The 26,216-nt window shown below is 38.8% G+C and overlaps 1 protein-coding gene across 1 annotated transcript in view; it reads left to right on the plus strand.

Moving 5' to 3' along the window:
* BICC1 (BicC family RNA binding protein 1) overlaps positions 1-26,216 on the plus strand; it is a 302,224-nt gene that overhangs the window by 82,567 nt on the left and 193,441 nt on the right. The window contains exon 2 of the mRNA XM_004279964.4: positions 18,469-18,515. Within this exon, the coding sequence (XP_004280012.1) occupies positions 18,469-18,515 (47 nt within the window). The remainder of the gene's footprint in view (positions 1-18,468; positions 18,516-26,216) is intronic.

The raw sequence follows: 26,216 nt of genomic DNA on the forward strand, positions 1-26,216 counted from the left end.
AAATAAGATGTCAGTATAAATATTATGAGGTCAAGATAAAAAAAATTAAGCAAAATTACTACTTTACAAATCATGGAAGAACATTAGGTCGACTTTGTACTTAGCAAGTGTAGTTGTAATGGCCTTAGGCCAGATTTTCACACTTGTCCATTATGTTCTTTCTGTGGCCAGAGTACTGAAATTGGCCAGTATATTAAAAATGATCATCAAACAATACATACATATGGTTTAAAAACGAAATTGTATAAAAAGGCTTATTAAAAAATCATAGTACCCTTATCTACAACACCATGTTCTGTTCCTTAGATGAAGCCACTTTTTACTCTTTGAGCTGTTTCTCCTAGTATTGTTTCTCCATTTTCTAAATAATCTATTCTTACCGCTTTCTCTTGATTCATTTCTTTCATACCTATTCTGCTGTACTCTTGTGTGGTAGAAAGGATTTAGTTGTTCACTTTTCTCCTCCCTTCTCTTCCCAATAAAGTTAAATCACAAGTTTTGGTTAAATCAATATTCAATATTCAGTGTTTATATTATGTATGCTCTTGCTGTTCCCTGACAAGCCCAGGAATATACAAAGATTTCGTTTCCTTTTTTGACAGAATTTTGTTTTTCCTGGAGTTAACAATTGCCTTGTTTTTTTCCTTGAGCTTAATATTTTTATACTTATCACAGGTTCTTTCCACAACCTCTGTATCCTCTCAATATAGTTTTCTCCATGGTCAGGATGTCAGATAATTAGTTCCTTTTTTTTTTCCCTGATAAATCTTCTTCCTGAAGTTTGTTGTCATGATCCATCCTTTGCCATTTGCCTTCTGGGCTGGCTGTACAGCTGTCATCTTGGGATGCCCTTACCATCCGAGGAATGTTTTCTGCTTCAATCCTGGAAATTCTTTTTTTCCCCCCTCTTTTCTGTCTTTAACTCTCAGTTTTCTGTATTCAGGAAAGTCTCTCACTTCCTTGGTTGAGTTCCTCATTTTGGTAGCATGCAACTTCGAATAGTGCCAGGAAGTAGTAGGGAAGTAATTTTTTTTTCAACTTCGCATGCCTGAAAATGTCTCTGTTTCCTTCTGCTTGACTGAAATTTTAGCCATATAAAGAATTTTGGGTTGAAAATCATTTTCCCTTAGAATTTAAGGCTTTACTTCATTATAATGTAGCTTTCTATGGCATGAATGAGAATTATGATACTATTGTAATTGCCTATGACTTGTTATAGTCTCTCTGGAAGATTTTAAGATGCTTTTAGTTCAGGCGTGAAATTTCAGTAGGCTGTGCCTGGATAAGGGTATTTTTTCATTCATTCACATCAGCTTAGATACTTAGTTTGCTTTATCAATATAGAAACATTTTAATTCTGGAAATTTTCTGGTATATTTCTTTGATATTTTCTATCCAGTTTATATATATATATATATATATATATATATATATATATATATATATATATTTTTTTTTTTTGGCTGCGTTGGGTCTTCGTTGCTGTGCGTGGGCTTTCTCTAGTTGCGGCGAGTGGGGACTATTTGTTGCAGTGCGCGGGCTTCTCATTGCAGTGGCTTCTCTTGTTGAGGAGCACGGGCTCTACGTGCCGGTGCTTCAGTAGTTGTGGCATGTGGGCTCAGTAGTTGTGGCTCGTGGGCTCTAGAATGCAGGCTCAGTAGTGGTGGCACATGGGCTTAGTTACTCCGCGGCATGTGGGATCTTCCCAGACCAGGGCTCGAACCCGTGTCCCCTGCATTGGCAGGCAGGTTCTTAACCACTGCTCCGCCAGGGAATCCCCTATCCAGTTTATAGTCTATCTGTTTTCTTTCTTTCTGGAAATTTGGTTAGTTGGCTTTGGACTCTTGGATTGAACTTTAAAAAAAAAAAAGTTATCTTTCCTCCTTTATTTTACATACATATGTCCTCTTGTTCTCCTTTCTGGGAGATTTTAAAAATTTTCCAAATTTTGGATACTGTTGTGTTATTTTTGTTTTATTTTTAGTTTACAAGATTTTTTCTTGTTTGCTATATATTTTTCTTTTAAAAATAGTATCCCATTTTTTGGAATGCGGTAGTTTTTCTTCTCCTTATAATACTGTAGGTTTAAAAAAATCCCCCTTCTCCTTCCTCTATCTTCCCCTGTTCCCTACCCTGTCCTTCCTTACTGTCACCTCGTCCTTCGTCTTTCTCCTCCTCCCCACATCCTCCTGCCCTGTTCTCCTTTCCTCCTCTCCTCCTCTCCCCTTTTCCCCATCCTCCTCTTCTTTTCCCTTCTTCTCCTTCCCCTTCATCTCCTCTTACCCCTCCTCCTCCTGTCATTTTGTTTTGCTCTTGTTCATATTTTCGAGTGAGGCACTAAAACATTTTGCATTGGTGGGATTTGTTGACTGGTGGTCCTTGCCAACCAGGGAGTGACCTTGTACGCTGATATACATTTCAAGGTAAATAACTTCTCTATGGCCGTCTTATCACAGTGCAGTCCCCACCACGTAGAGCAGTACCTCAGCTAAGGTCCCGAATTAGAATATCATGCATTAGAACCACACATGTGGAGCACCTAGGAGGAAATTCTAACCCTAAGTAGGAACAGTTTTCATGGCAGTGCATGGTCCTTGAGTAAGTCTAAGTCACTGACAGTATAGAAAGGAGAAGAGGCATAGATATGCACTATTTAGATCATTTACTGAAAAACAGAACATTTGAAAAAGAAACACCCTTACCAGTATTGTTCAGCTAAGGGTCTTGGCATTAATGGGTAGGACACTTCTTTATCGAGCTGGACTCTTTGTGACTACCCTGGATGGATGCTAAATGTCTGCACCAGTGCCCCATCCTGTGACGACAGAAAACACCCACGTATTTCCGAATGCGCCTCTGAGGAGTGGTGCTTCCTCAGGAGCATCACTGTGAGTGACTTAAGGAATTCCTGCCCCCAGTCACTGCTGTCCTTCCTCTCTGCTGTCCTGCACCCACAGCTCCTTTTAGGAAGAGGGGCTATTTGAAGTGCTCTGAGGCACATAAAAGGGAAACTAAAGTTTTTGACAGACATGGGTATTCACAGCGTTCTCCCTGACCAGATTTTACTTTCCACATCTCCCCATGTCTCAGTCCTTTCCCATGTTAAACAGTCAGCTCAGAAGCTCCCTACCATGTCCATACTTTGAATTCCTGTTACCTGTGACTCCCATACGATGTTCAACCTTTCAGAGTCTTGTCATGTTAAATTACTAACTTCAAAGAACTTACAGGTAAGACCGTAAGTTCTTTGAGGTCAAAGTTGCAGGCTTCCATTTATTAAATTCTTACAGAGTGCCTGTTTGCATTTTTGGAGGTGAAAATAGAGCCCTTGGGAGGCTCCATCACTTGGAGTTATACTGCTAGTCAGTGGCAAACCTAGAGGTGAACCTAGTTTTCTCTGACTCCACAGCGTTGATTTCCTCTTGATATGCCTCAGGTGCTAAATAAGTATTGTTTAAATGAATCAGTAAATGAGTCTTTCAGCGTTAAGATGAATGGGAGTAGCCCTGATGTAAGGAAGCACGTCTTTGCCCCCTCCCACCCCTGCACCCATTTTGGTGGAGGAGAATAGCAAACAGATTGCCGTGTATCCGATTTCTGCACATAACCTGAACTTTAAACATGCCTGGAACACATTTGGTTCTGATTTAAAACAAGTTGGCTTGCTCCATTGCCATGTTATTACAAACACAAAAGAAATATAAACGTCATTCTGTTAAATAACCATCCACATAAACTCTTAAATAGTTTTGGGTTGGGCCAGAGCTGGATATTAAGGAAATGGTTATTAATGTTACATATTTTATTCAAACTACTCTAATTCCTTAACCCTCCCAGCACCCCCACAAACACTAGGCAACCTTTTTCTTTTTCCCTCAAAATGTTCCCAGGGGTTTAAGACAGATACAGCTTGGATTTCAAGCTGCTGACTCCTTCTCTTCGGAAGTATTCCTTGTTTTCGGTCCTTCGGACCTGTCACTATGCTCTCTACCTGAATCTTTGCAACCCTCTTTGGGTAGTAGCAAAGTTATTATCCCCTATAGTAACACGGTGACATGGAAATGTAATGCGAACCACAGTGTAATTTAAAATTATACAACCACACGAGAAAGAAACAAAGCAGGTGAGGTTAATTTTAATATAGTTTTCTTTAATCCAATATATGAAAATGGTATAATTTCAACATATAATCAAAAATTATTAATGAGGTTTTACTTTCTTTTGTACTGTCTTTGAAATCCACTGTGTTTATTCTTTCAGCACATCTGGTTCAGACTAGCCATACTTCAAGCACTCAGTAGCCACAGCAGCCATTGGTTATCATTTTAGACAGCACAGCTCAATGGCAAGACCCATAAGCTATATAAAGGTCATGAATATCCTTTAGCTTTTCATAAAGCTAGAAGAGTGTTGCTTTAAAAAAAAAAACTAATATTATGTAAAAACTCCAATGTTGTCAAATAGTGTTCGTGACCACAGGCCAAACTAAATGGTGCTTCAGAGGTTGCTTATGTATGAAGAAATAGGGTGTGAACACAAGACATTTGACACGACCAAAGTTTCTGTTAATCAGTTGGACTCAAAGTCCATTAATGTATGTCAGGGTCATTAGCCCACAAGGAAGTCTTCATTGCAGGCCAATAAATTTGAAGTCTGAATAAACTCTTAGCCAGAGTGTCTTGAAGAGTTCAAGTTAGCTTGAAGCAATGAATAATGTAATTTAGATGTTCTCAGATTTTGGTGAATATTTGTTTTCTTACGTTTGACAGCAACAGATGCTTTCTGAAAGTATATAGCCTGTAGATTACAGAACGCTGGCCTTTGCTCCGGCCTCCTGCTGTGCCCTGAGTGTGGCAGGGCCACCACCAGCTTAGATTGTCCCCAGCACTGGAATATTAGCGGAGATTTAACGTGGAAAAAAAAAAATCCCCTGAAATCTGAATCTTGAGACGTGTAGTCTGGCTAGGACTTAATTGTTAGAGTTAGCAGGTAGAAACTTTAAAGAGGCAGCAGTGGCCCCCATTGTTAGAAGAGATCAGGACTCCTCTCCTCACCCCCATCATTATCTATGTCATTTCTATTAGTTCTGTTGAAAATTTGATGGGAAATGAAAAAAAAAAAGCCTCAGTGGATGTCTTGGATTTTTGGTGTAAGTGGCCCATGCTCTTAGGTCAAATTATCATCGATGATCCATCTCTTTTCTATCAAACTCTTAGCCATTGAGCCCTTTTAGAATGTGGTAAATCTAAATATAACATAGAAATATAATAGGTGTTATCCTTTTTATTTCATGTTTTATTTGATGTGACCTTTCAGTAAAAATGACCTTCTTTTAATGTATAATTTATGTATAACGAGAACTATATAGTAAAAATTTTATCCTTTTGATTCATGCATTTTAGAGAGCATCTCTTTCTGTCTTTTGGCTAGCTATGAAATTTGGATGTGACTCACAGAGGTTTTCCAAATATTGGATTGTTTAGTGTTTTCAGCTATGAAGTTTTCTTTCTTTCTCTCTCTTTCTTTCTGTCTTTCCTTCTTTCTCTCTCTCTCTGTTTCTTTCTTTCTTGGCATTCCGTCCACTTTTTAAATTCTATTTAATTTTTATTGGAGTAGAGTTGATGTACAATGTTGTGTTAGTCTCAGGTGTACAGCACAGTGAATCAGCCATACATATACATATACATATACAGTATCCATCCCTTTCCAGACTCCCCCCCTCCCCCCTATAGGCCATCACAAGGCACCAAGTAGAGTTCCCTGTGCTATACAGCGGTAGGTCCCCATCAGCCATCCATTCTATATATAGTAGTGTGTACACGCCAATCGCAATCTTCCAATTTATCCCTCCCCGCCCCTCTACCCCCTGGTAACCATAAGTTTGCTCTCCACATCCATAACTCTATCAGCTGTGAAATTTCTTACTCTAGGCATTAAGTTGTTAAAACTTCTTTACTCAGAGTTAGTTGCACATAACCAGAATTTCAATCTAGGTAGTGCTAGGTTGATTAAGGTGTATGACGTTCAACACTGGGCATGATTTTATGGACTGTTATCTGTCTCTGCTATTACATTAGTGATTTGTCTCCTTTGGTAGCTTATATCTGCATCATTTGACCTTTAGACTTTTGCCAGATTGCCTTACACTGTGGGCTGAAAATGAGGCAGTGACAAACCAGTAATGGTAAAAACTTGGTTCATTCTCAAATAGGCAGAAGTATTTCAAATGATTTTTTTTTTTTTTGGCGGTATGCGGGCCTCTCACTGTTGTGGCCTCTCCCGTTGCGGAGCACAGGCTCCGGATGCGCAGGCTCAGCGGCCATGGCTCACGGGCCCAGCCGCTCCGCGGCATGTGGGAACTTCCCAGACCGGGGCACGAACCCGTGTCCCCTGCATCGGCAGGCGGACTCACAACCACTGCGCCACCAGGGAAGCCCTCAAATGATTTTAACTGATTTTTTCCTAATTGGAGGCTATTAAAAGCTATTTATTCAAACTATTTAAAGGCATTCTGAAAAATGCAGGGCTTCGCTGGTGGCGCAGTGGTTGAGCATCTGCCTGCCAATGCAGGGGATATAGGTTCAAGCCCTGGTCCGGGAAGATCCTACATGCCGCGGAGCAGCTAAGCCCGTGCGCCACAACTACTGAGCCTGCACTCTAGAGCCCACAAGCCACAACTACTGAGCACGTGTGCCACAACTACTGAAGCCTGTGCGCCACAACTACTGAGCCTGTGCTCTAGAACTCGCAAGTCACAACTACTGAGCCTGCGTGCCCCAGCTACTGAAGCCCACGCACCTAGAGCCTGTGCTCTGTAATGAGAAGCCACCGCAGTGAGAAGCCCGTGCACCGCAACGAAGAGTAGCCCCCACTCGCTGCAACTAGAGAAAGCAACGAAGACGCAAAGCAGTCAAAAACAAAACAAACAAACAAATAAATAAATAAATGAAAAATGCAAAGGAGGAAGCCATAAATGACCCAATAATCCAACCACTCAAATAACACTTGTTAATATTTTGTGTTTATCCTTTAAGTCTTTTTTTCCCCTAGCATATACATTACATGTATATGCACACATGATACTTCAATACAGAATTGATCATTTTGTACGTCTTGTTTTATAGCCCCCTCAAATATACACAATTTATTGTACTTTTGAACATGGGAATTTTTTTAACTGCAAAAATAAAACAGTATTTAAAGAAAAAATAAGAAGATGAGGAAAACCATCCTTAAATATCCAGCCACTGTTAAGATAAATTTAATTTTTGTCTGTTTCTTGATGTTTCTCTGTAGGTATACGTGATTTTTTTTTTTCAGGGTGAGTGAATTTGATTTTGTTCTCAGTTGACTCTGGGAAGCAGGTAGGGAGTTTTAGGAATGGTGAGGTCTGAACATCCTCCCGCTTACTGTGATATACAACCTTTAAATGACACTACTTACTACTGGAGTTTAAACTTGGAGATATTCTTCAGTTGGCTAGAGTATTTAAATGTTTTTAACTGAGAATTGAAGAAACTTTATAAATTGACTTAATGTCCACTATTTCTTCAATCAATTCTCAGAGCTTTGCATGCCAGTCTAGTGTGTTAGATAATGATTGCTGAACACAAGTTCTCTGGGAGTATATAGAAACTGCACGTTCTACATCTTTTGCTGATTCTTCTTTCAGTAGACTTGTAGGGAACTTTTCTGAAAACAGTAATATACAAATAAAATATATGGTAAAGCTCTTTTAGCATATGGATTACATCGATACAATAAGTGAACGTTTTAAAAAGTTGTTAGTAAAATATTTTTGCAGGAGAATCAGACTAGCTAAATGGTTACATTTCTCTTTCAGGTGAACTTAAGGTGCAGCAACCTTCTTAGTTGCAAATGTGCTACAGTTGGGTTGTGTGGGAAAAAAAAGGGAGGAATGCCCTGAATCTTCACAGATTTTTTTTTTTTTAGATTCTTATTTTTATTTTTTTTTAGTTATTTGTGAGATATAAGTCATAATTCTAGTTATTACTTTAAAATATATAACATTATATCAGAACATATAAGATTTTTAGAAATTTCATGTAATGTCTGAAACATTTATATTAACATATTTCCATACAAATAACCGAAAGAAAGTTTAGTATTAGTTGTTTTTTTTTGTTTTTTCTTTTTTTATACTGCAGGTTCTTATTAGTCATCAATTTTATACATATCAGTGTACACATGTCAATCCCAACTGCCCAATTCAGCACACCACTATCCCCACCCCACTGCGGTTTTCCCCCCTTGGTGTCCATACTTTTGTTCTCTGCATCTGTGTCTCAACTTCTGCCCTGCAAACCGGTTCATCTGTACCATTTTTCTAGGTTCCACATACATGCGTTAATATACGATATTTGTTTTTCTCTTTCTGACTTACCTCACTTGGTATGACAGTCTCTAGATCCATCCATGTTTCAACAAATGACTCAATTTCGTTCTTTTTATGGCTGAGTAATATTCCATCGTATATATGTACCACAACTTCTTTATCCATTTGTCTGCTGATGGGCATTTAGGTTGCTTCCATGACCTGGCTATTATAAATAGTGCTGAAATGAACATGGGGGTGCATGTGTCTTTTTGAATTAAGGTTTTCTCTGGGTATGTGCCCAGTAGTGGGATTGCTGGGTCATATGGTAATTCTATTTGTAGTTTTTTAAGGACTCTCCATACTGTTTTCCATAGTGGCTGCACCAATTCACATTCCCACCAACAGTGCAAGAGGGTTCCTTTTTCTCCACACCCTCTCCAGCATTTGTTGTTTGTAGATTTTCTAATGATGCCCATTCTAACTGGTGTGAGGTGATACCTCACTGTAGTTTTGATTTGCATTTCTCTAATAATTAGTGATGTTGAGCAGCTTTTCATGTGCTTCTTGGCCATCTGTATGTCTTCTTTGGAGAAATGTCTATTTAGGTCTTCTGCCCATTTTTGGATTGGGTTGTTTGTTTCTTTAATATTGAGCTGCATGAGAAAGCAACGAAGACCCAAAGCAGCCAAAAACAAAACAAGCAAACAAACAAATAAATAAATAATGTTTATATATTTTAGAGATTAATCCTTTGTCCGTTGATTCATTTGCAAATATTTTCTCCCATTCTGAGGGTTGTCTTTTTGTCTTGTTTATGGTTTCCTTTGCTGTGCAAAAGCTTTGAAGTTTCATTAGGTCCCATTTGTTTATTTTTGTTTTTATTTCCATTACTCTAGGAGGTGGATCAAAAAAGATCTTGCTGTGATTTATGTCAAAGAGTGTTCTTCCTAGGTTTTCCTCTAAGAGTTTTATAGTGTCCAGTCTTACATTTAGGTATCGAATCCATTTTGAGTTTATTTTTGTGTATGGTGTTAGGGAGTGTTCTAATTTCATTCTTTTACATGTAGCTGTCCAGTTTTCCCAGCACCACTTATTGAAGAGACTGTCTTTTCTCCATTGTATATCTTTGCCTCCTTTGTCATAGATTAGTTGACCATATGTGCGTGGGTTTATCTCTGGGCTTTCTATCTTGTTCCATTGATCTATGTTTATGTTTTTGTGCCAGTACCATATTGTCTTGATGACTGTAGCTTTGTAGTATAGTCTGAAGTCAGGGAGTCTGTTTCCTCCCGCTCTGTTTTTTTCCCTCAAGACTGCTTTGGCTATTTGGGGTCTTTTGTGTCTCCATACAAATTTTAAGATGATTTGTTCTAGTTCTGTAAAAAATGCCATTGGTAATTTGATAGGGATTGCATTGAATCTGTAGATTGCTTTGGATAGTATAGTAATTTTCACAGTATTGATTCTTCCAATCCAAGAACATGGTATATCTCTCCAACTGTTTCTTTCATCTTTAATTTCTTTCATCAGTGTCTTATAGTTTTCTGCATACAGGTCTTTTGTCTCCCTAGGTAGGTTTATTCCTAGGTATTTTATTCTTTTTGTTGCAATGGTAAGTGGGAGTGTTTCCTTAATTTCTCTTTCAGATTTGTCATCATTAGTGTATAGGAATGCCAGAGATTTCTGTGCATTAATTTTGTATCCTGCAACTTTACCAAATTCATTGATTAGCTCTAGTAGTTTTCTGGTGGCATTTTTAGAATTCTCTATGTATAGTATCATGTCATCTGCAAACAGTGACAGTTTTCCTTCTTCTTTTCCAATTTGTATTCCTTTTATTTCTTTTTCGTCTCTGATTGCCGTGGCTAGGACTTCCAAAACTATGTTGAATAATAGTGGTGAGAGTGGACATCCTTGTCTCATTCCTGATCTTAGAGGAAATGCTTTCAGTTTTTCACCATTGAGAATGATGTTTGCTGTGGGTTTGTCGTATATGGCCTTTATTATGTTGAGATAGGTTCCCTCTATGCCCACTTTCTGGAGAGTTTTTGTCATAAATGGGTGTTGAATTTTGTCAAAAGCTTTCTCTGCATCTACTGAGATGATCATATGGTTTTTATTCTTCAATTTGTTAATATGGTGTATCACATTGATTGATTTGCATATATTGAAGAATCCTTGCATCCCTGGGATAAATCCCACTTGATCGTGGTGTATGATCCTTTTAATGTGTTGTTGGATTCTGTTTGCTAGTATTTTGTTGAGGATTTTTGCATCTATATTCATTAGTGATATCGGTCTGTAATTTTCTTTTTTTTTTTGTAGTATCTTTGTCTGGTTTTGGTATCAGGGTGATGGTGGCCTCATAGAATGAGTTTGGGAGTATTCCTTTTCTGCAATTTTTTGGAAGAGTTTGAGAAGGTTGGGTGTTAGCTCTTCTCTAAATGTTTGATAATTCACCTGCGAAGCCATCTGGTCCTGGACTTTTGTTTGTTGGAAGATTTTCAATCACAGTTTCAATTTCATTACTTGTGATTGGTCTTTCATATTTTCTATTTCTTCCTGGTTCAGTCTTGGAAGGTTATACCTTTCTAAGAATTTGTCCATTTCTTCCAGGTTGTCCATTTTATTGGCATACAGTTGCTTGTAGCAGTCTCTTAGGATGCTTTGTATTTCTGCGGTGTCTGTTGTAACGTCTTTTTCATTTCTAATTTTATTGATTTGAGTCCTCTCCCTCTTTTTCTTGATGAGTCTGGCTAATGGTTTATCAATTTTGTTTATCTTCTCAAAGAACCAACTTTTAGTTTTATTGATCTTTGCTGTTTTCTTTTTCTCTATTTCATTTATTTCTGCTCTGATCTTTATGATTTCTTTCCTTCTGCTAACTTTGGGTTTTGTTTGTTCTTCTTTCTCTAGTTCCTTTAGGCGTAAGGTTAGGTTGTTTATTTCAGATTTTTCTTGTTTCTTGAGGTAGGCTTGTATAGCTATAAAGTTCCCTCTTAGAACTGCTTTTACTGCATCCCATAGGTTTTGGATCCTCGTGTTTTCATTGTCATTTGTCTCTAGGTATTTTTTGATTTCCTCTTTGATTTCTTCAGTGTTCTCTTGGTTATTTAGTAACATATTGTTTAGCCTCCATGTTTTTGTGTTTTTTACAGTTTTTTCCCTGTAATTCATTTCTAATCTTATAGCATTATGGTCAGAAAAGATGCTTTATATGATTTCAGTTTTCTTAAATTTACTGAGGCTTGATTTGTGACCCAAGATGTGATCTATCCTGGAGAATGTTCATTGCACACTTGAGAAGAAAGTGTAATCTGCTCTTTTTGGATGGAATATCCTATAAATATCAATTAAATCTCTCTGGTCTATTGTGTCATTTAAAGCTTGTGTTTCCTTATTAATTTTCTGTTTGGATGATCTGTCCATTGGTGTAAGTGAGGTGTTAAAGTCCCCCACTATTATTGTGTTACTGTCGATTTCCTCTTTTATAGCTGTTAGCGGTTGCCTTACATATTGAGGTGCTCCTATGTTGGGTGCATAAATACTTACAATTGTTATATCTTCTTCTTGGATTGATCCCTTGATCATTATGTAGTGTCCTTCCTTGTCTCTTGTAACATTCTTTATTTTAAAGTCTATTTTATTGGATATGAGTATAGCTACTCCAGCTTTCTTTTGATTTCCATTTGCATGGAATATCTTTTTCCATCCCCTCACTTTCAGTCTGTATGTGTCCCTGGGTCTGAAGTGGGTCTCTTGTAGACAGCATATATATGGGTCTTGTTTTTGTATCCATTCAGCAAGCCTGTGTCTTTTGGTTGGAGCATTTAATCCATTCAGGTTTAAGGTAATTATCGATATGTATGTTCCTATGACCATTTTCTTAATTTTTTTAGGTTTGTTTTTGTAGGTCCTTTTCTTCTCTTGTGTTTCCCGCTTAGAGAAGTTCCTTTAGCATTTGTTGTAGAGCTGGTTTGGTGGTGCTGAATTCTCTTAGCTTTTGGTTGTCTGTAAAGCTTTTGATTTCTCCATCAAATCTGAATGAGATCCTTGCCGGGTAGAGTAATCTTGGTTGTAGGTTCTTCCCTTTCATCACTTTAAATATATCATGCCACTCCCTTCTGGCTTGTAGAGTTTCTGCTGAGAAGTCAGCTGTTAAACTTATGGGAGTTCCCTTGTATGTTGTTTGCCGTTTTTCCCTTGCTGCTTTCACTAATTTTTCTTTGTCTTTAATTTTTGCCAATTTGCTTACTGTGTATCTCGACCTGTTTCTCCTTGGATTTATCCTGTATGGGACTCGCTGCGCTTCCTGGACTTGGGTGGCTATGTCCTTTCCCATGTTAGGGAAGTTTTCGACTATAATCTCTTCAAATATTTTCTCTGGTCCTTTCTCTCTCTCTTTCCTTCTGGGACCCCTATAGTGCGAATGTTGTTGCGTTTTATGTTGTCCCAGAGGTCTCTTAGGCTGTCTTCATTTCTTTTCATTATTTTTTCTTTAGTCTGTTCCGCAGCAGTGAATTCCACCATTGTGTCTTCCAGGTCACTTATACGTTCTTCTGCTATTGATTCCTTCTAGTGTAGTTTTCATTTCAGTTATTGTATTGTTCATCTCTGTTTGTTTGTTCTTTAATTCTTCTAGGTCTTTGTTAAGCATTTCTTGCATCTTCTCAATCTTTGCCTCCATTCTTTTTCCGAGGTCCTGGATCATCTTCACTATCATTATTCTGAATTCTTTTTCTGGAAGCTTGCCTATCTGCACTTCATTTAGTTGTTTTTCTGGGGTTTTATCTTGTTCCTTCATCTGGTGCATAGCCCTCTGCCTTTTCATCTTGTCTATCTTTCTGTGAATGTGGTTTTTTTTCCACAGGCTGCAGGATTGTAGTTCTTCTTGCTTCTGCTGTCTGCCCTCTCCAGTTCTCTTTTTATTAACTCTCCTTCAAAATCATTTCATCTAATTTAATCCTGGGTAGTCTTCCTATTCCTCTACTGCTCTCCTGACCTGTGCTGTGCAAAATGCTGGCCACACGTCACCTGTGCACCTGCTGGTCTTGGCGGGTCTCCTGGGGAGGCAGGGGCAGCTTTTTTCTTTCCTCAGTGCTTCGTCTAGTTTCAGTTGCTCACAGGGTGCTACGTGCAGAGGCCTCGCCTCCAGCGCTTCAGACCAGAGTTCCTCTTGCAAAACGGCTGCACCCCACACTGAAGTTCAAGAAGGCCTCTTTGCAGATTTGAAGAATTATTTCTCAATTAGTTTGTGTAATTTGAATTCGGTTTTTTTCTTGCTCAGATTCCATAAGGGTGAAAAAAACCCATTGCTTTTCAAAGGAATGTTTAAAGATATTCCATACTATATTTTAAATATGAAATACATAGCTCTTGTGTTTTTAGATTTGGCTGTGTAAAGAAAGCATCAGATGTTATGGAAAAGCATTTCATAATGAATTTAAATAAGTTTCCGTTTGCCCCGCGAAGAACTGAAAATCGAGCTTTTTCCCCCCATCTTTAATTCAGTAATTAACTAGACTTTCCCTGTCGTTTGGGAGACTGTAATAGTTTACACCTGTTTCAACTTTTGCTGTTTTTATTGGCCGTGGGTTTTGCCATCCCATATTTCTTATGAAGCAAAAATATGAAATAAAATAGGGCAAAGCATTGGAGAAATTATAATAAACATAAAAAATGAATTGTTCAGCTTAAAATATCAAATGCTTTACCTGCACAATCCATGAAGCCATGTTTCAGTAGTATTGAAGTAATTTATTCCTGGAGTTCTGTGTCATGAAAATAAAGACAGTTGCTTTCATTGGCAGGAATAATCCAGGGTTTTTACAATCAAACAATTAACTTTTGGAACATCAGGCAGAAGTCATATTGTAAAGACAGTTAGAAAAAGCCTGCTAAATCGTTATGTGTGTGTTTATGTTACTGTGAGTAAAAAAGATGAGGGTGTATCAGTGTATAAGAATGAAGGCTCGATAGAACTGTTCTACCACAGAATACAATCAGACTTCAAAGGTCAGGGAACGCCATGACATCAAGTATGGGTTGGCTCATTCCACAGGTGATGTTTCCCCCTCCAAACATAATAAAAAGAAAACCATTGGGTCAAGAAATTACCATACCTCCTATTTTTTCTTGCAATCCAACTCTCAGATGGTCTCCCTGGTAGCACGCTTTCTTCTTTAGTCGTAACAGTAGCTACTCAGCTCTAGTGTTGAGTTAAGAGTAAAATGACTAGCTCTTTAGTGCGTTGTCCAGAATAAGAATAGCTAAATTAAATTTCTAATACGTTTAATTTGGATAGAGTTGTGAATGTGGAAAGATCTTAGGGAAAGTTGTTTCTAGAACCGAATTTTAATTCTGTCTTGATCTCACTCGTTGGGTGGCTTTGAATATATTGGCCAAGGTTGTAAGTTGAATGAAGGTCTATATTGCCTATTTTGAGTCACCAGCATGGGACTTAAATATTTGTGGAATGAAAGTGAACTTCTTTTTCTTTTCTGGGTCTGTAGAATGAACATCTTATATGCCTAAGTTTATACTGAGAAAGAAATACTCCACAAACCTCCTCCCTCCCAGTCTCTCACTTCTTCAAGAGGAGTTGATATTTTAATACTGAGGAATTTAGAGTAAGTTTGAGAAGGGAACTCTCAAATTTGAGCTCAGAAGGATCCCTCTTGGGGAGGGCAGATAATACTTCTGGTGAAATGTTGCTCTCCCTTGATTGGCTTCTGTGGCCTTGGTAGCTTTGTTTGCGTGGAGTCAGTAAAAGCTGTGCAGGAGACCCAGCAACCTGGGAATGAGGTAAGCCTGCTCCCAGCAAGGACTGATGACAGACTCACCACGGTTTGTACTGGAGACAGTGGCTACCCAAGAGTCCCACCAGAGGCTTTTACCAGGTCCTTGTGGGCTTGGGAAATGGACATGTCTCAGGATTTAGGGGAAAATCAGGCTCAGGTTTGGAGTTTCTTGTGCATAAACATTTGGAATGAAAAGAGCCAGAGATTTTTGGTGTCAACGAGTGTGCCATCTCCGGCTCCTCCCTCCCGTTCCCCCTCAGATGATAAGGTTGTTAAAGGTACAGGTTTCCGGTTAAGTTTTAGATGTTTTCCTGGGAACATAATTATAATTTGGGTCTAACTAAGGAAGTTCCCCCCGTTTTGTTCATCCAGGGATTGAAAGGCCATTCTATGAAGTCTGTTTAGCTGGACTTGGCATGAAGGGGCATTTCAAGGTTGTGACATAATGCGTTTGTCATGAGCAAAATAAGTGTCTAAAGGAAGTTTCTGTAATAAAACGTTAATTGTATCATGAAATTTAAACTGATGAATTTTAATTTGTGAAGAGGTTCCCTGTGGGTGAAAGGGGTGTTTTTCTGCCTTGCTTGATAGGCCTTTGAAAATACCTTTGATTCTAAAATTTCTTTTTAAAAAAGAGTTCCCTCGATGTCACTAGAATTTTTTTTTCCAATCTTTGTGCCCTAGTATGCAATTTTCATTGCCAAGCAGTTGTGTCATGGAGCAGGGGTGCCTTTAAGCTATTTTTGGCTTTAGAGATAAAGCCAGCCCAAGAGGTAGCTGAGTTGAAGTGCCCCAAGGCATTTGTGTCATTAGCCTATAGGGTGCCGACCTTTTATCTTCCTGGCCCCTCTGGCTAGGACCAACCAAGTTTGCCAGTTTAATTAGAAAGAGTGAGCTTTGCTTATTTTGTTGTTGTTCAAAATTGCCTTTTATGTTCTTTCAAAAGCTTTCCTTTTGGTATATTTCTGAGTTGGAGTGAAAATCATAAGTTGTAGAGTTAACTACAAAGAATCTCTTTGTGGAAGTGTGTGACTCAAGTGCTCACATCAGTTCCTGTGCTTTAGTTCATGCTGTTGATGATGTGGTTATTGTGCAAAGAGTAAAGTTAAAATGGTATTGGAATTGTGCGTTAGTTTCCTTTTGCTGCTGTAACAAATCCCAAGTATAGTGGCATACAGCAACATAAATTTATTATCTTACTGTTCTGGAGGTCAGAAGTCAGAAGTGTGTTTCATTGGGCTACACCAAGGTGTTGGCAGGGCTGCCCCAAAGACTGTAGGGGAGAATCCATTTCCTTGCTTTGGCCAGCTTCTGGAGGGCGCCTATATTTCTTGGCTTGTGACCCCTTTGTCCACCTTCAAAGCCAGCAGTGTAGCATCTCTGTATCTTTCTCTGCTCTGACCCTCTCCTTTTGCCATCACATGTCCTTCTTTCTCCCTCTGCTTCTGTTGTCACATTGCCTTCTTGGACTCTGACCTTCATGCTCCCTTCTTAAAAGGGCCCGTTGTGATTACAGTGGGTCCACCTGAATAATTCAGGATACACTTCCCACCGCAAGACCCTTCGTTTAATCACACCTGCAAAATGCCTTCTGCATATGTAAGGTAATATATTCACAGGTTCCAGGGATTAGAACATGACATCTTTTTTTTAAAATTTATTTTTTTAATATAAATTTATTTATTTATTTAATTTTGGATGTGTTGGGTCTTCGTTTCTGTGCGAGGGCCTTCTCTAGTTGCGGCTAGTGGGGGCCACTCTTCATTGCGGTGCGCGGGCCTCTCACTGTCGCGGCCTCTCTTGTTGCAGAGCACAGGCTCCAGATGCGCAGGTTCAGTAATTGTGGCTCACGGGCCCAGTTGCTCCGCGGCCTGTGGGATCTTCCCAGACCAGGGCTCGAACCCGTGTCCCCTGCATTGGCAGGCAGATTCTCAACCACTGCGCCACCAGGGAAGCCCAACATGACATCTTTGAGGGGCTGTTTAGCTGCCACATATTAGAATACAGTTTTTAATTTATTATTTCTTTCTAGCTCTTGTTTTCATACATTTCCCCAAACTCTCTTTGGAAATCACAGAAACATGTACTCTGCTCTGTTTTTTAAATGAAAAGATGTCAATAAAAATACACGTTTTTACAAAATTATAGAAGATATCTTACATTTAACTGTGAAATTAAAGTTGGTGACAGAAGAATTTAGATGTTAATACTTACTACTTTTTGAGGGCAGAGAGGATTTCTTTGAATTTTGAATTCTCTACTTAATGGAATGTCTGCCACACTTACTGGGTCTTTAATAATTTTAGCAAGTGCCCTTGTTACACACACACACACACACACACACACACACACACACACACACACTCGTGCACCTACAGGCAGGCCCGTTGTCGGTATCGCCCACTAGGTGTTTGGGGTACCACGGTCTTCCGGGTTTCATTTTCCAGAAGTTCTTGATCCTGCTTGTTTCTCTGTCCTGGGCAGGGAGGGAACTCTTCCACCCTGTGCCTGAATCTGAGAGCTGGTGTTTGCCTTCTGAAAGGTGCAATTTGATGCTTTTGCAAGCAAGATGCCCTTAGCTCTTTGTTCCTGTCTCTCCACAGATTAAAAAGAAAATGTTCACAGAACCGTAAAACTTTTGCACGTAAAGAACTGGGCTTGTCCTTTATTTATAGGCTACCATTCAGATATGAAAACGATTGTTCAAATGCAATGACCTTCACATTAATCTCAGGTGAAATTTTGTCATCTGGGACCTTCACCATGACTTTTTAACTCCTTTGTTGTTTTGTCTCTCTCTTTGTAAATGTGAATAAAGAAGTGAGTTAAAGTGTAGTGTGTGATGCCAGCTGAAATCCAAGTAGATTTTACAGTCATTGCAAAGCATAAAACTGAAATTGCTCTGAGTAGGCCTTGTCAGATGAGCCATCACTTGAAAAGGCCACCTCACGCCTGGGACTGATTACAGACAGGAGGTGCTCACAGCACTATAGCTGATTCTACTGGTAGTTGCATTTGTTCATGTATGTAGTTCCTTGACTATGAGAAAACAAGATTACTTTCATCTATGTGTGAAAATAGAGACTTGTGAGGCTTTCAGACAAGAAAATGGAGTGTGAAGTTATCTAAAGATGTCTGGTTGATGGATTAGTATTTTGTTCTGTATCCATTTTGCATTACAGATGAGGCCTACCGACAGGCACTGAGCTTTGGGGGAGCAAGGCTGGTACCTTGTTTACCTTTATATTCTCATACCTGATACTCGAGAGTTTTTTGAATACATAGATTGAAAAATGAAACTATTTTAAATGTATACATTTTTATTTACAGCTGCTGCTGAAGGAAAAGGCAAAAGTGGGGAAGACTTTTTTCAGAAGGTAAGTCACTTTTTACTCCTGCCTTGGCAATAGTTAAGGAGAAACGTACCTGTCTCAGCAGCTACACTAGAAGCCCCTGAAAGCGCCCCTTCCATAGGAAGGAGAGATAGCTGGAGATGGTTGGGGCAAGGGAAGGGTGGTAGGCTGTTTGGGACGTAACCATTCAAAGGCGGCTCCTTCTAGGCAAATTTAATGAAGTTTTCCCTTGGAGGCAAGGAGGCAGTGAGGGCTGCCAGATCTGCTGCCCAGATTATCTTCTTTACCGCCTGTTTCCTCCTTCCCCAAACACATACCTGACCTAGGGGGCTGGAGAGAAGGAGTCCCTCACAGCTTCTTCATTTCTGGTAAGCCTGACCATGGGCGAGGTAATAAACTTGACAAAAGATGTACCATTTAGACCGCTTGCTCACAACTGGTAACCAAGTCCATTCTGTCCCCGGCTGCCCTCCGTAAGTTCTGACCTTCAGTGAAGCCAGCCTGGCCAGTCATAGAGGGAAATAGGAACTGATGGAAAATGATTTGAGATAGTGTGGAGAGCAGTTGATGAATTCTGGTTAGCTCTATTTGAAAATAAGTGTTTTATGTAAGGGAAGATGTCTGTCTTTTCAAAGAAATTGACTCGAGTCCCCCTTCTTCTTTCTTTTGTTCAGTTGAATTTATTTGTGTGTTTGTTGTTGGTTTCCAGAAGGCATGTGTGTAGGAAGAAATAACACAGTTTGTCCCAGAGTGAAATACAGCAGCAACTACAGATGAGGTTAAATATCACTGTAGAGGGTCATCAAACTTTTGGAGAACACCTGTGTGACCGGATGTGGCTTTTACAGTCCTCCTCATTCTCTTGCCTTCTGTGTGATCTGCATTTTTTTTTTTTTTTTTTGGTCAACTCCATCATTCATCTGCATTCTCTTCCAAGGATATTGAAAGCGAATATTTTCAGAGCTGATACTGGCATTGCCATTTCTTCATTCTGAAAATATTTGTTTACCACCTGCTGTGTTGTGCAACACACTGGAAAGACCAAAATGAGCAAGGCGTAGTCCTGCCCTAAAGGAATTAGTCTGGTGTTTGATGGTAAAGCCGCATAAATAGCAGGAAAGTCTGGGCCGTACAGGATTAAGCACTCGACTGGGACTTGAGGAGATTCAAAAGGACTTGTTGAGGTCTTTAGAAGAGGAGAAATTAGCCAAGTGGAGGTAGGCTTGGGTGGGTGGGAAGGGCATTCTAGGTGAAGAAACAGAATGGAAAAAGGCTCAGATGTGGAAGAATTCACGCAGCATTCATACTTCAAACATTTGGCTGGCATATGACATCGGAGAGTTCATAGTGCAAGGTGAGGTGTACTATCCTATATGATGAGGTACCTTCTTTGTTTGGGCGGCCTTTCTTAAAGGGATTTAAATTTTAAAAATTTAAAAGTGCTGTGCTGGCCAAATAGAATGTACCAGACCACAGTTTTCCACCCCTGCTCTTTAGGCTCATGCTGTTGAAGTTGATGTACTATGTCTGAATCCGCCTTCCTTGGCATTGTCTGACGTTGGTTCATGTCCAGCTTGTACTCAATACTTGGGCAATTCAGAATACTCTGCTTTTAGCTGGGGCAGGCTTGCCACAAGGGGAAGAAAAGAGAAGACAAATAGCAGAAATTGCAGATTTGCCTTGGGTTGGCTGTGGTGGCACAAATAGATGCAATCTATGGAAGGATTTTTGTTTCTTTTTTTTCTGTTTCTGGGTCTTTCTTTAACTTGGAAAGAGATGTAAAAAGCAGCCTGTTCAGCTTTGTGTGACTCAGACATTTTAAAACCTGAATCGAAACACAGTGTATGTGGTCATAAAGGACCTTCATTCTTAGAAGATTTGCTAATATTTATCACTCTTTGCAGAGCCATATATACATTCCAGCAGTTTAAATGGAAACACATGTTTGAATCCAGGAACATGTGTGCATCCCACAAACTGTGAGTTGGAATCATAGATTACATTCTTGGTCACAGGTTAATGAAGTCTCTGACTAAATGGAGTACTTTTTAATCTCCTCATTTTCTTCTTTTGTTCAATAAAGTATCTTCCTGATTGACAAGTGTCAATATAAGATTTGGATACTTACCCTGGAAAAAACCCTGCAGCTTACTAAGAGGCAAGCATCCCAAATTTCAGAAAAGTAATTTTCAGTGTTTTGACCAGACAGAAGTAGCCATTATGGTCTGTCTCCAGTAGAATGAAGGAGCGGAGAAGTATTGATTCTCCTCCAGGAACTTTCTTCTAGTCACACATCTTCCATTAAAATTAATGGCATTTGGGGAAACATTTGGGAACAGAAAATAAACCACATTGCTGGTCATTAGCATGTTCGAAAAAATGCTTTTCTTCTCCCAGGGAAATGCAAATATGAAGGTTCTATATGCTTATTATTAGAAATATATTTTGGTTTTTTACTCTGGAGTGTGTATCACAAACCAAAATTAGAATCTCTCTTTGAGCTGAGTTTAAAATTTGACTATCCTGACTTTAAAAATATCTAAGTCTGGAAGGATACCTCCCGGATTCATACTGCCTCTCCCTAAGGAGAGGATTGGAAGAGGAGGATGAGACTTGTATATGTTACTTTGGTTTTTTTGGACCATCAAAATATATGTAAAATCACTACTGGGATCATCAAATGTATTGTCTCAAATTTGGAGCTATGATTTGCAGTTGTTCAGTTTACTGTACGCTTAGACTTCTCCCAGGTGTCACACTTAGTGTTTGTTTCGGAGATCTCCTTGGTTTTCTGTATACTGTTTTACTGTATGTGTTTAAAATGTTTTATTTCCACTGATATTCTATTAGGGTAAAAGACTAACCTGTTGCAGCAGATAATGCCAACAATATCGTGCCTTAAAGAACAGTTCTTTACAATTAGAAGCATCTTAAAAATTCTAAAATAGGGGAATGGTTGAATAAATTTTGGTGTATTCACATCATGAAATTATATGCAGTGTTTAAAAAAAACTAAGTAAATCTTTACCCATTGACACAGAAAGATACTTGCAATGTATTGCTGAATCAAAAAGCAAACATGTAAATAGTATGATTTCTGTTTTGCAAAATACATATAAAAACAAGATAAAATTTAGGTCTGAAATGGTACACATTTCAGATAAATAAAACCATCAACAGAGATCACACCTTTTTATTTTGTCCTTTCCACATAGTACAATTTTTAAGTAAGTGTGTACATCTTTTGTAAAATTTTTAATGAAACAATAACAAAAAGGAAAAAAAAAGAGCAGTTCTTTATTTTACTTTCATGTAACATTCTAAGGAGAATATTCCCGCTTGGTGGGTGGCATTGTCCCATGCTGTCAGTGAGAGACCCAGATTCCTTCTAAGACAGAGACCTGCTGTTCCCTAAGGCACAATCTCATCTGTATGGTTAAAACTGGGTCATCACCATGGCCAGATGGGAGAAGGAGGAAGTGTGCCGTGGTCTTAAGGCAGGTCAGGTCTGGGTCTGGCATGTGTCAGTTGTTCTCACGTTCTCCTGGAGAAAACTCCTGTATGATGAGGCCTTATGTAACTGCAGTCATAGGGGTGGGAGGAGGAGCATCTGGAGGAAATACTGATTTTGCAAGCGCTCTTTATCAAAAGACAGATTAAGGAAAAATGAATGTGGTCGGAGGGTAATATCTCTGTGTGTTAAGCCTTTGAAACGTTTTGTATTATCTTTTGGGGCTGCTCTAAAAATTTGTACCACAAATTGAGTGGCTTCCACACTAAAAAATGGGTTGTCTCACCTTTCTGGAGGCTGGAAGTCCATGATCAAGGTGTGGACAGGGTTGGTTCTTTCCTAGGGCTGCGAGAGAGAATCTGGTCCACGCCCCTCTCCTGGCTCCTGGAGGTTTGCTTGCCGTCTTTGGTGTTCGTGGCTTGTAGAAGCATCGTCCCCGTCTCTGCCTTCTTCACATGGCGTTCTCCTTGTGTGTGTCTTGCTGTGTCCAAACATCCTCTTTTTATAAGGACACCAGTCCTATTGGATTAGGGCTCACTCTAATGATTTCATGTCTCTAATTACATCTGCAGTGACCCCGTTTCCAAATAAGGTCGCATTTGAGGTACTGGTGGTTAGGATTTCAACATACGAATTCTGGGGGACACAATTCAACTACTAATACCTTTTAATGGAGGAAATAAAGTTTGTAGAACATTTACTATAATTAGAAAAATTTGGTAGAATTGTTATCATGTTTTGATACTCAATTTGATCTATGGATTTTAACTTCCTAATCATTTGTACTAAATCGTTTTCTTTCCTTATAGCAAGTCATTTTTAAGTTGTCTGTAACAAATACACAATTAACACGCAAGAAAGAAAAAAAATCTACTTAGTCATCCCACCTTTGAAGGAGAACTATTTATACACCCTTAGTCCTTTTTTCTATGTATATTAACAATGTAAAGTGCTTTTTAATATTCTCTGATTGGCTGATGAGATTACAAATTAGACTCTTTTTATTGGATACATCCCAAATGTTTTTCTATGTTGAAATTTGCAAGTTCTCCAGTAATTGTACTTTTTATTCTTTGGCTCTAACTATATTTACAAAAGGAGGGAATGGATACAACTATTGCTGTTCTCTCTAGTTCTTTGTCCACTTCTCATGGAACCTTAATTGAAACACATGGAAATGATCTGCCAGGAGTTTTACAGTTCTTTGGCCAGTTGTTCATGGCTTACTCACTGTCTGTCCTGTTTCCTTTAATCACTTCTTTTTCTCTTTCTCTTGTGAAATGACTACTTTTTTTATTTCTCTTGTGAAATGACTATGGCGAGATCTTGGAGGGGAAAATGTGTTACAGTGTATTAGGTGGGGATGAGTAAAGTGATTGTATTACAAATGTGATTCATCAAAGCAAAATGCTTCAGGAATCTCGAATCCCAATGGCTGAAGAAGAGAAAATCCATGCAGCATCATAATTGATGAAAGCCAAGTTTTCCATTACATTGGGTTATATACATCGTTTCACCACAAAGTACACATCCCATATTTTAAAGTAGGGATATTTTATACCCTTAAAATATTTCGGTTTAGAAAAGTGACCTTTAAACTGGTTTTTCAGAAGGGCTTATCACTAAGACTAATATAAATAAGAAACTGTTTGATGGTTTATGTGGTATATTTTTATTACCCTCAAGCTCATCTTGTTAGGCAAATAGATTTCTTTTGTCATTTTGAGACCGGAAGGTAGCAAGTGTTGTCTTCTGGGGTAAATTGCTTGGAGGAATATCTGTCTCCCTTTGTACCTCAAAATGAGTGCATTAGTTGGTCTTAGATGGGGACCACTTGAATCTTTTTATTGGAGGCGGGAGGCAGAAATCTCTAAGTATAATTGCTTCTACTTCCTCCACTGACCATGATTTTGTATAGGTTGAATGGATCATAGTCCTCTGGTCATAGAAATAAGTTTTGATTTAATTATTTAAAAGTGAATTCACTTCATTATAGCCCATGATATACTTTCTCTAGCACTGAGTCTTTATGCTTAAACATTTAAAATCAAATTTGATTTAAATGAAATTAGGATATTTAAGGTTTTAATCTCAGTATGTGTTTCAGTAGGTAATATATTCACGTGGTTCACAATTCAGACATTCCAAAAGGACGTGTATATACAGTGAAGAGTATTTGATGTCACAGTTCTGAAGATGGGCTGAGGAGGCTGCAGAATGAGTGTTGATTTTGACTCCAGACTTAAATGTTGTCACCACTGGATGTCATCACGAATGGACAGTTAGGCCTTAAAGCCAACATTCAGGGACCCTGAGTTCTTATTTCTGATGACAGCGTTATGGACTTGAGCCTAAGTTTCATTGAGAGAGTCTGTGATCGCTGTTTTCTCCTACAACTGGCTAAATAGGGGTAACTGGCACGTACAAGACTTAGAAAAAATGGACAACCCCCCAAACAGGTTATTCTGGTCATCTCTTAATTATATTTATTTTTAAAAATTAATTTTTTTTTTTTTTTGCGGTACGCGGGCCTCTCACTGTGTGGCCTCTTCCATTGCGGAGCACAGGCTCCGGACGCGCAGGCTCAGCGGCCATGGCTCACGGGCCCAGCTGCTCCGCGGGATGTGGGATCTTCCCGGACCGGGGTATGAACCCGTGTCCCCCGCATCGGCAGGCGGACTCTCAACCACTGCGCCACCAGGGAAGCCCTAAAAATTAATTTTTATTGGAGTATAGTTGATTTACAGTGTTGTGTTAGTTTCTACTGTACAGCAAAGTGAATCAGTTATACAGATACATATATCTGCTCTTTTTTAGATTCTTTTCTCATATGGTCATCTTTCAGAAAGTTGTTAAGGGTAAGAATCTGTCCTGTTTTTATATCTTCTGATTTGTTCTGTGTCTTCCATCAGAGTCGAGCAGATAAGCGTTAGTGAGAAAAGATAAGAAAAAGACTGTCTTAAGTGATTTGCTCATTCTCTCTTTTTCTTTTCTAAGTTCTGTCTTTGTGTTGACTTGAATATGGGTGTCAAGCCCATATTCTCGAGCATGTTGTACTGTCACCTGTTGAGTTCTGTCATCATATCAGGTACTTGGCTTTTCTTTCGGCAGTCATTTCACACAACTGCTTTATGAAAACCACATTTGCTGTTTTATTCCTCTTTCTGCCTCCATGGAGGTAGGGGATGTCATTGGGGTTCCTTTAAACTGTGTGTTTGATGGCAGTGAATATACCCTAATTGCTATTATGATTTTTTAAAGTGAATAATAATAGTTAATTTAAATGAAAACCCTGTGAAAGTTTAGTCAAACTCAAACCATTGGATCATGTGGAAAATCACATTGAGTTTATGATTGGATTACTATGTAGGCCTTAAAAAATCATGTAAACATTACTAGGGCAGAAATTATTCCAGAATGTTAAGTGTCTGTCTCAGTGATGAGATTATGGTTGATTTGTATTCTTTCTCTATAATTATTATGCAGTGAACCCCTATTATTTTTAAAACCAAGATTAATCATCACCACCACCTCATGGAGAGAAACAGACCGTAATGGCTAAAGTAGGTTGAGGTTGCCCATGAATGCATAAATTATTGCCAATTTGTAGAACATAAAGTACTTTGTTGAAAGAAGTGTAAAAGGTCATTTGTTTCTGCCACCCATGACGTACGGAAGTTCCTTCTGTATCTTCTACAACAGGTATAAAGACAGTACAGGTCTCAGATGTATATACAAGGCAGAGCATTTTTAGTCAGTGCTGATTTTCAGAAAATTTCCCCCTTTCTTTTCATCCATGTGATCTTCTTGTTTTGCCATTTGGAGGTATAAAAATTTTTTTGAAGATATTTTTTTAAATAAAATCTGTATGTCTTCTTTTCTTCAGACTAAAGATATTTAGATTTTATTTATCATATAACTCAATTTTCAGATCCCTTACCATTCTATTCACTTTCAGGAGCAAGATTTTACAGGTGGCAACAATATCTGGGTACTGTATTTTGGGTATCGCCTGACGAGTACGGCTGTAGTGAGACCATGATATCCATGATAGGGATGTGATCCAGAAGCAGCTAAAGATTCTATAATTTTCAGGCACTGTCAGTTTGGTCACAGATGTGAAGAATTGGCTTTTTTTTTTGGCCATTCTTCATCCAACTGAAGAGGAATGTTTGGCTCCAACTGTCATTACTAGGTGTATAATATACATTAAG

This window comes from Orcinus orca, chromosome 14, assembly GCF_937001465.1.
Source record: "Orcinus orca chromosome 14, mOrcOrc1.1, whole genome shotgun sequence".
In the NCBI taxonomy this organism is placed as follows: domain Eukaryota; kingdom Metazoa; phylum Chordata; class Mammalia; order Artiodactyla; family Delphinidae; genus Orcinus; species Orcinus orca.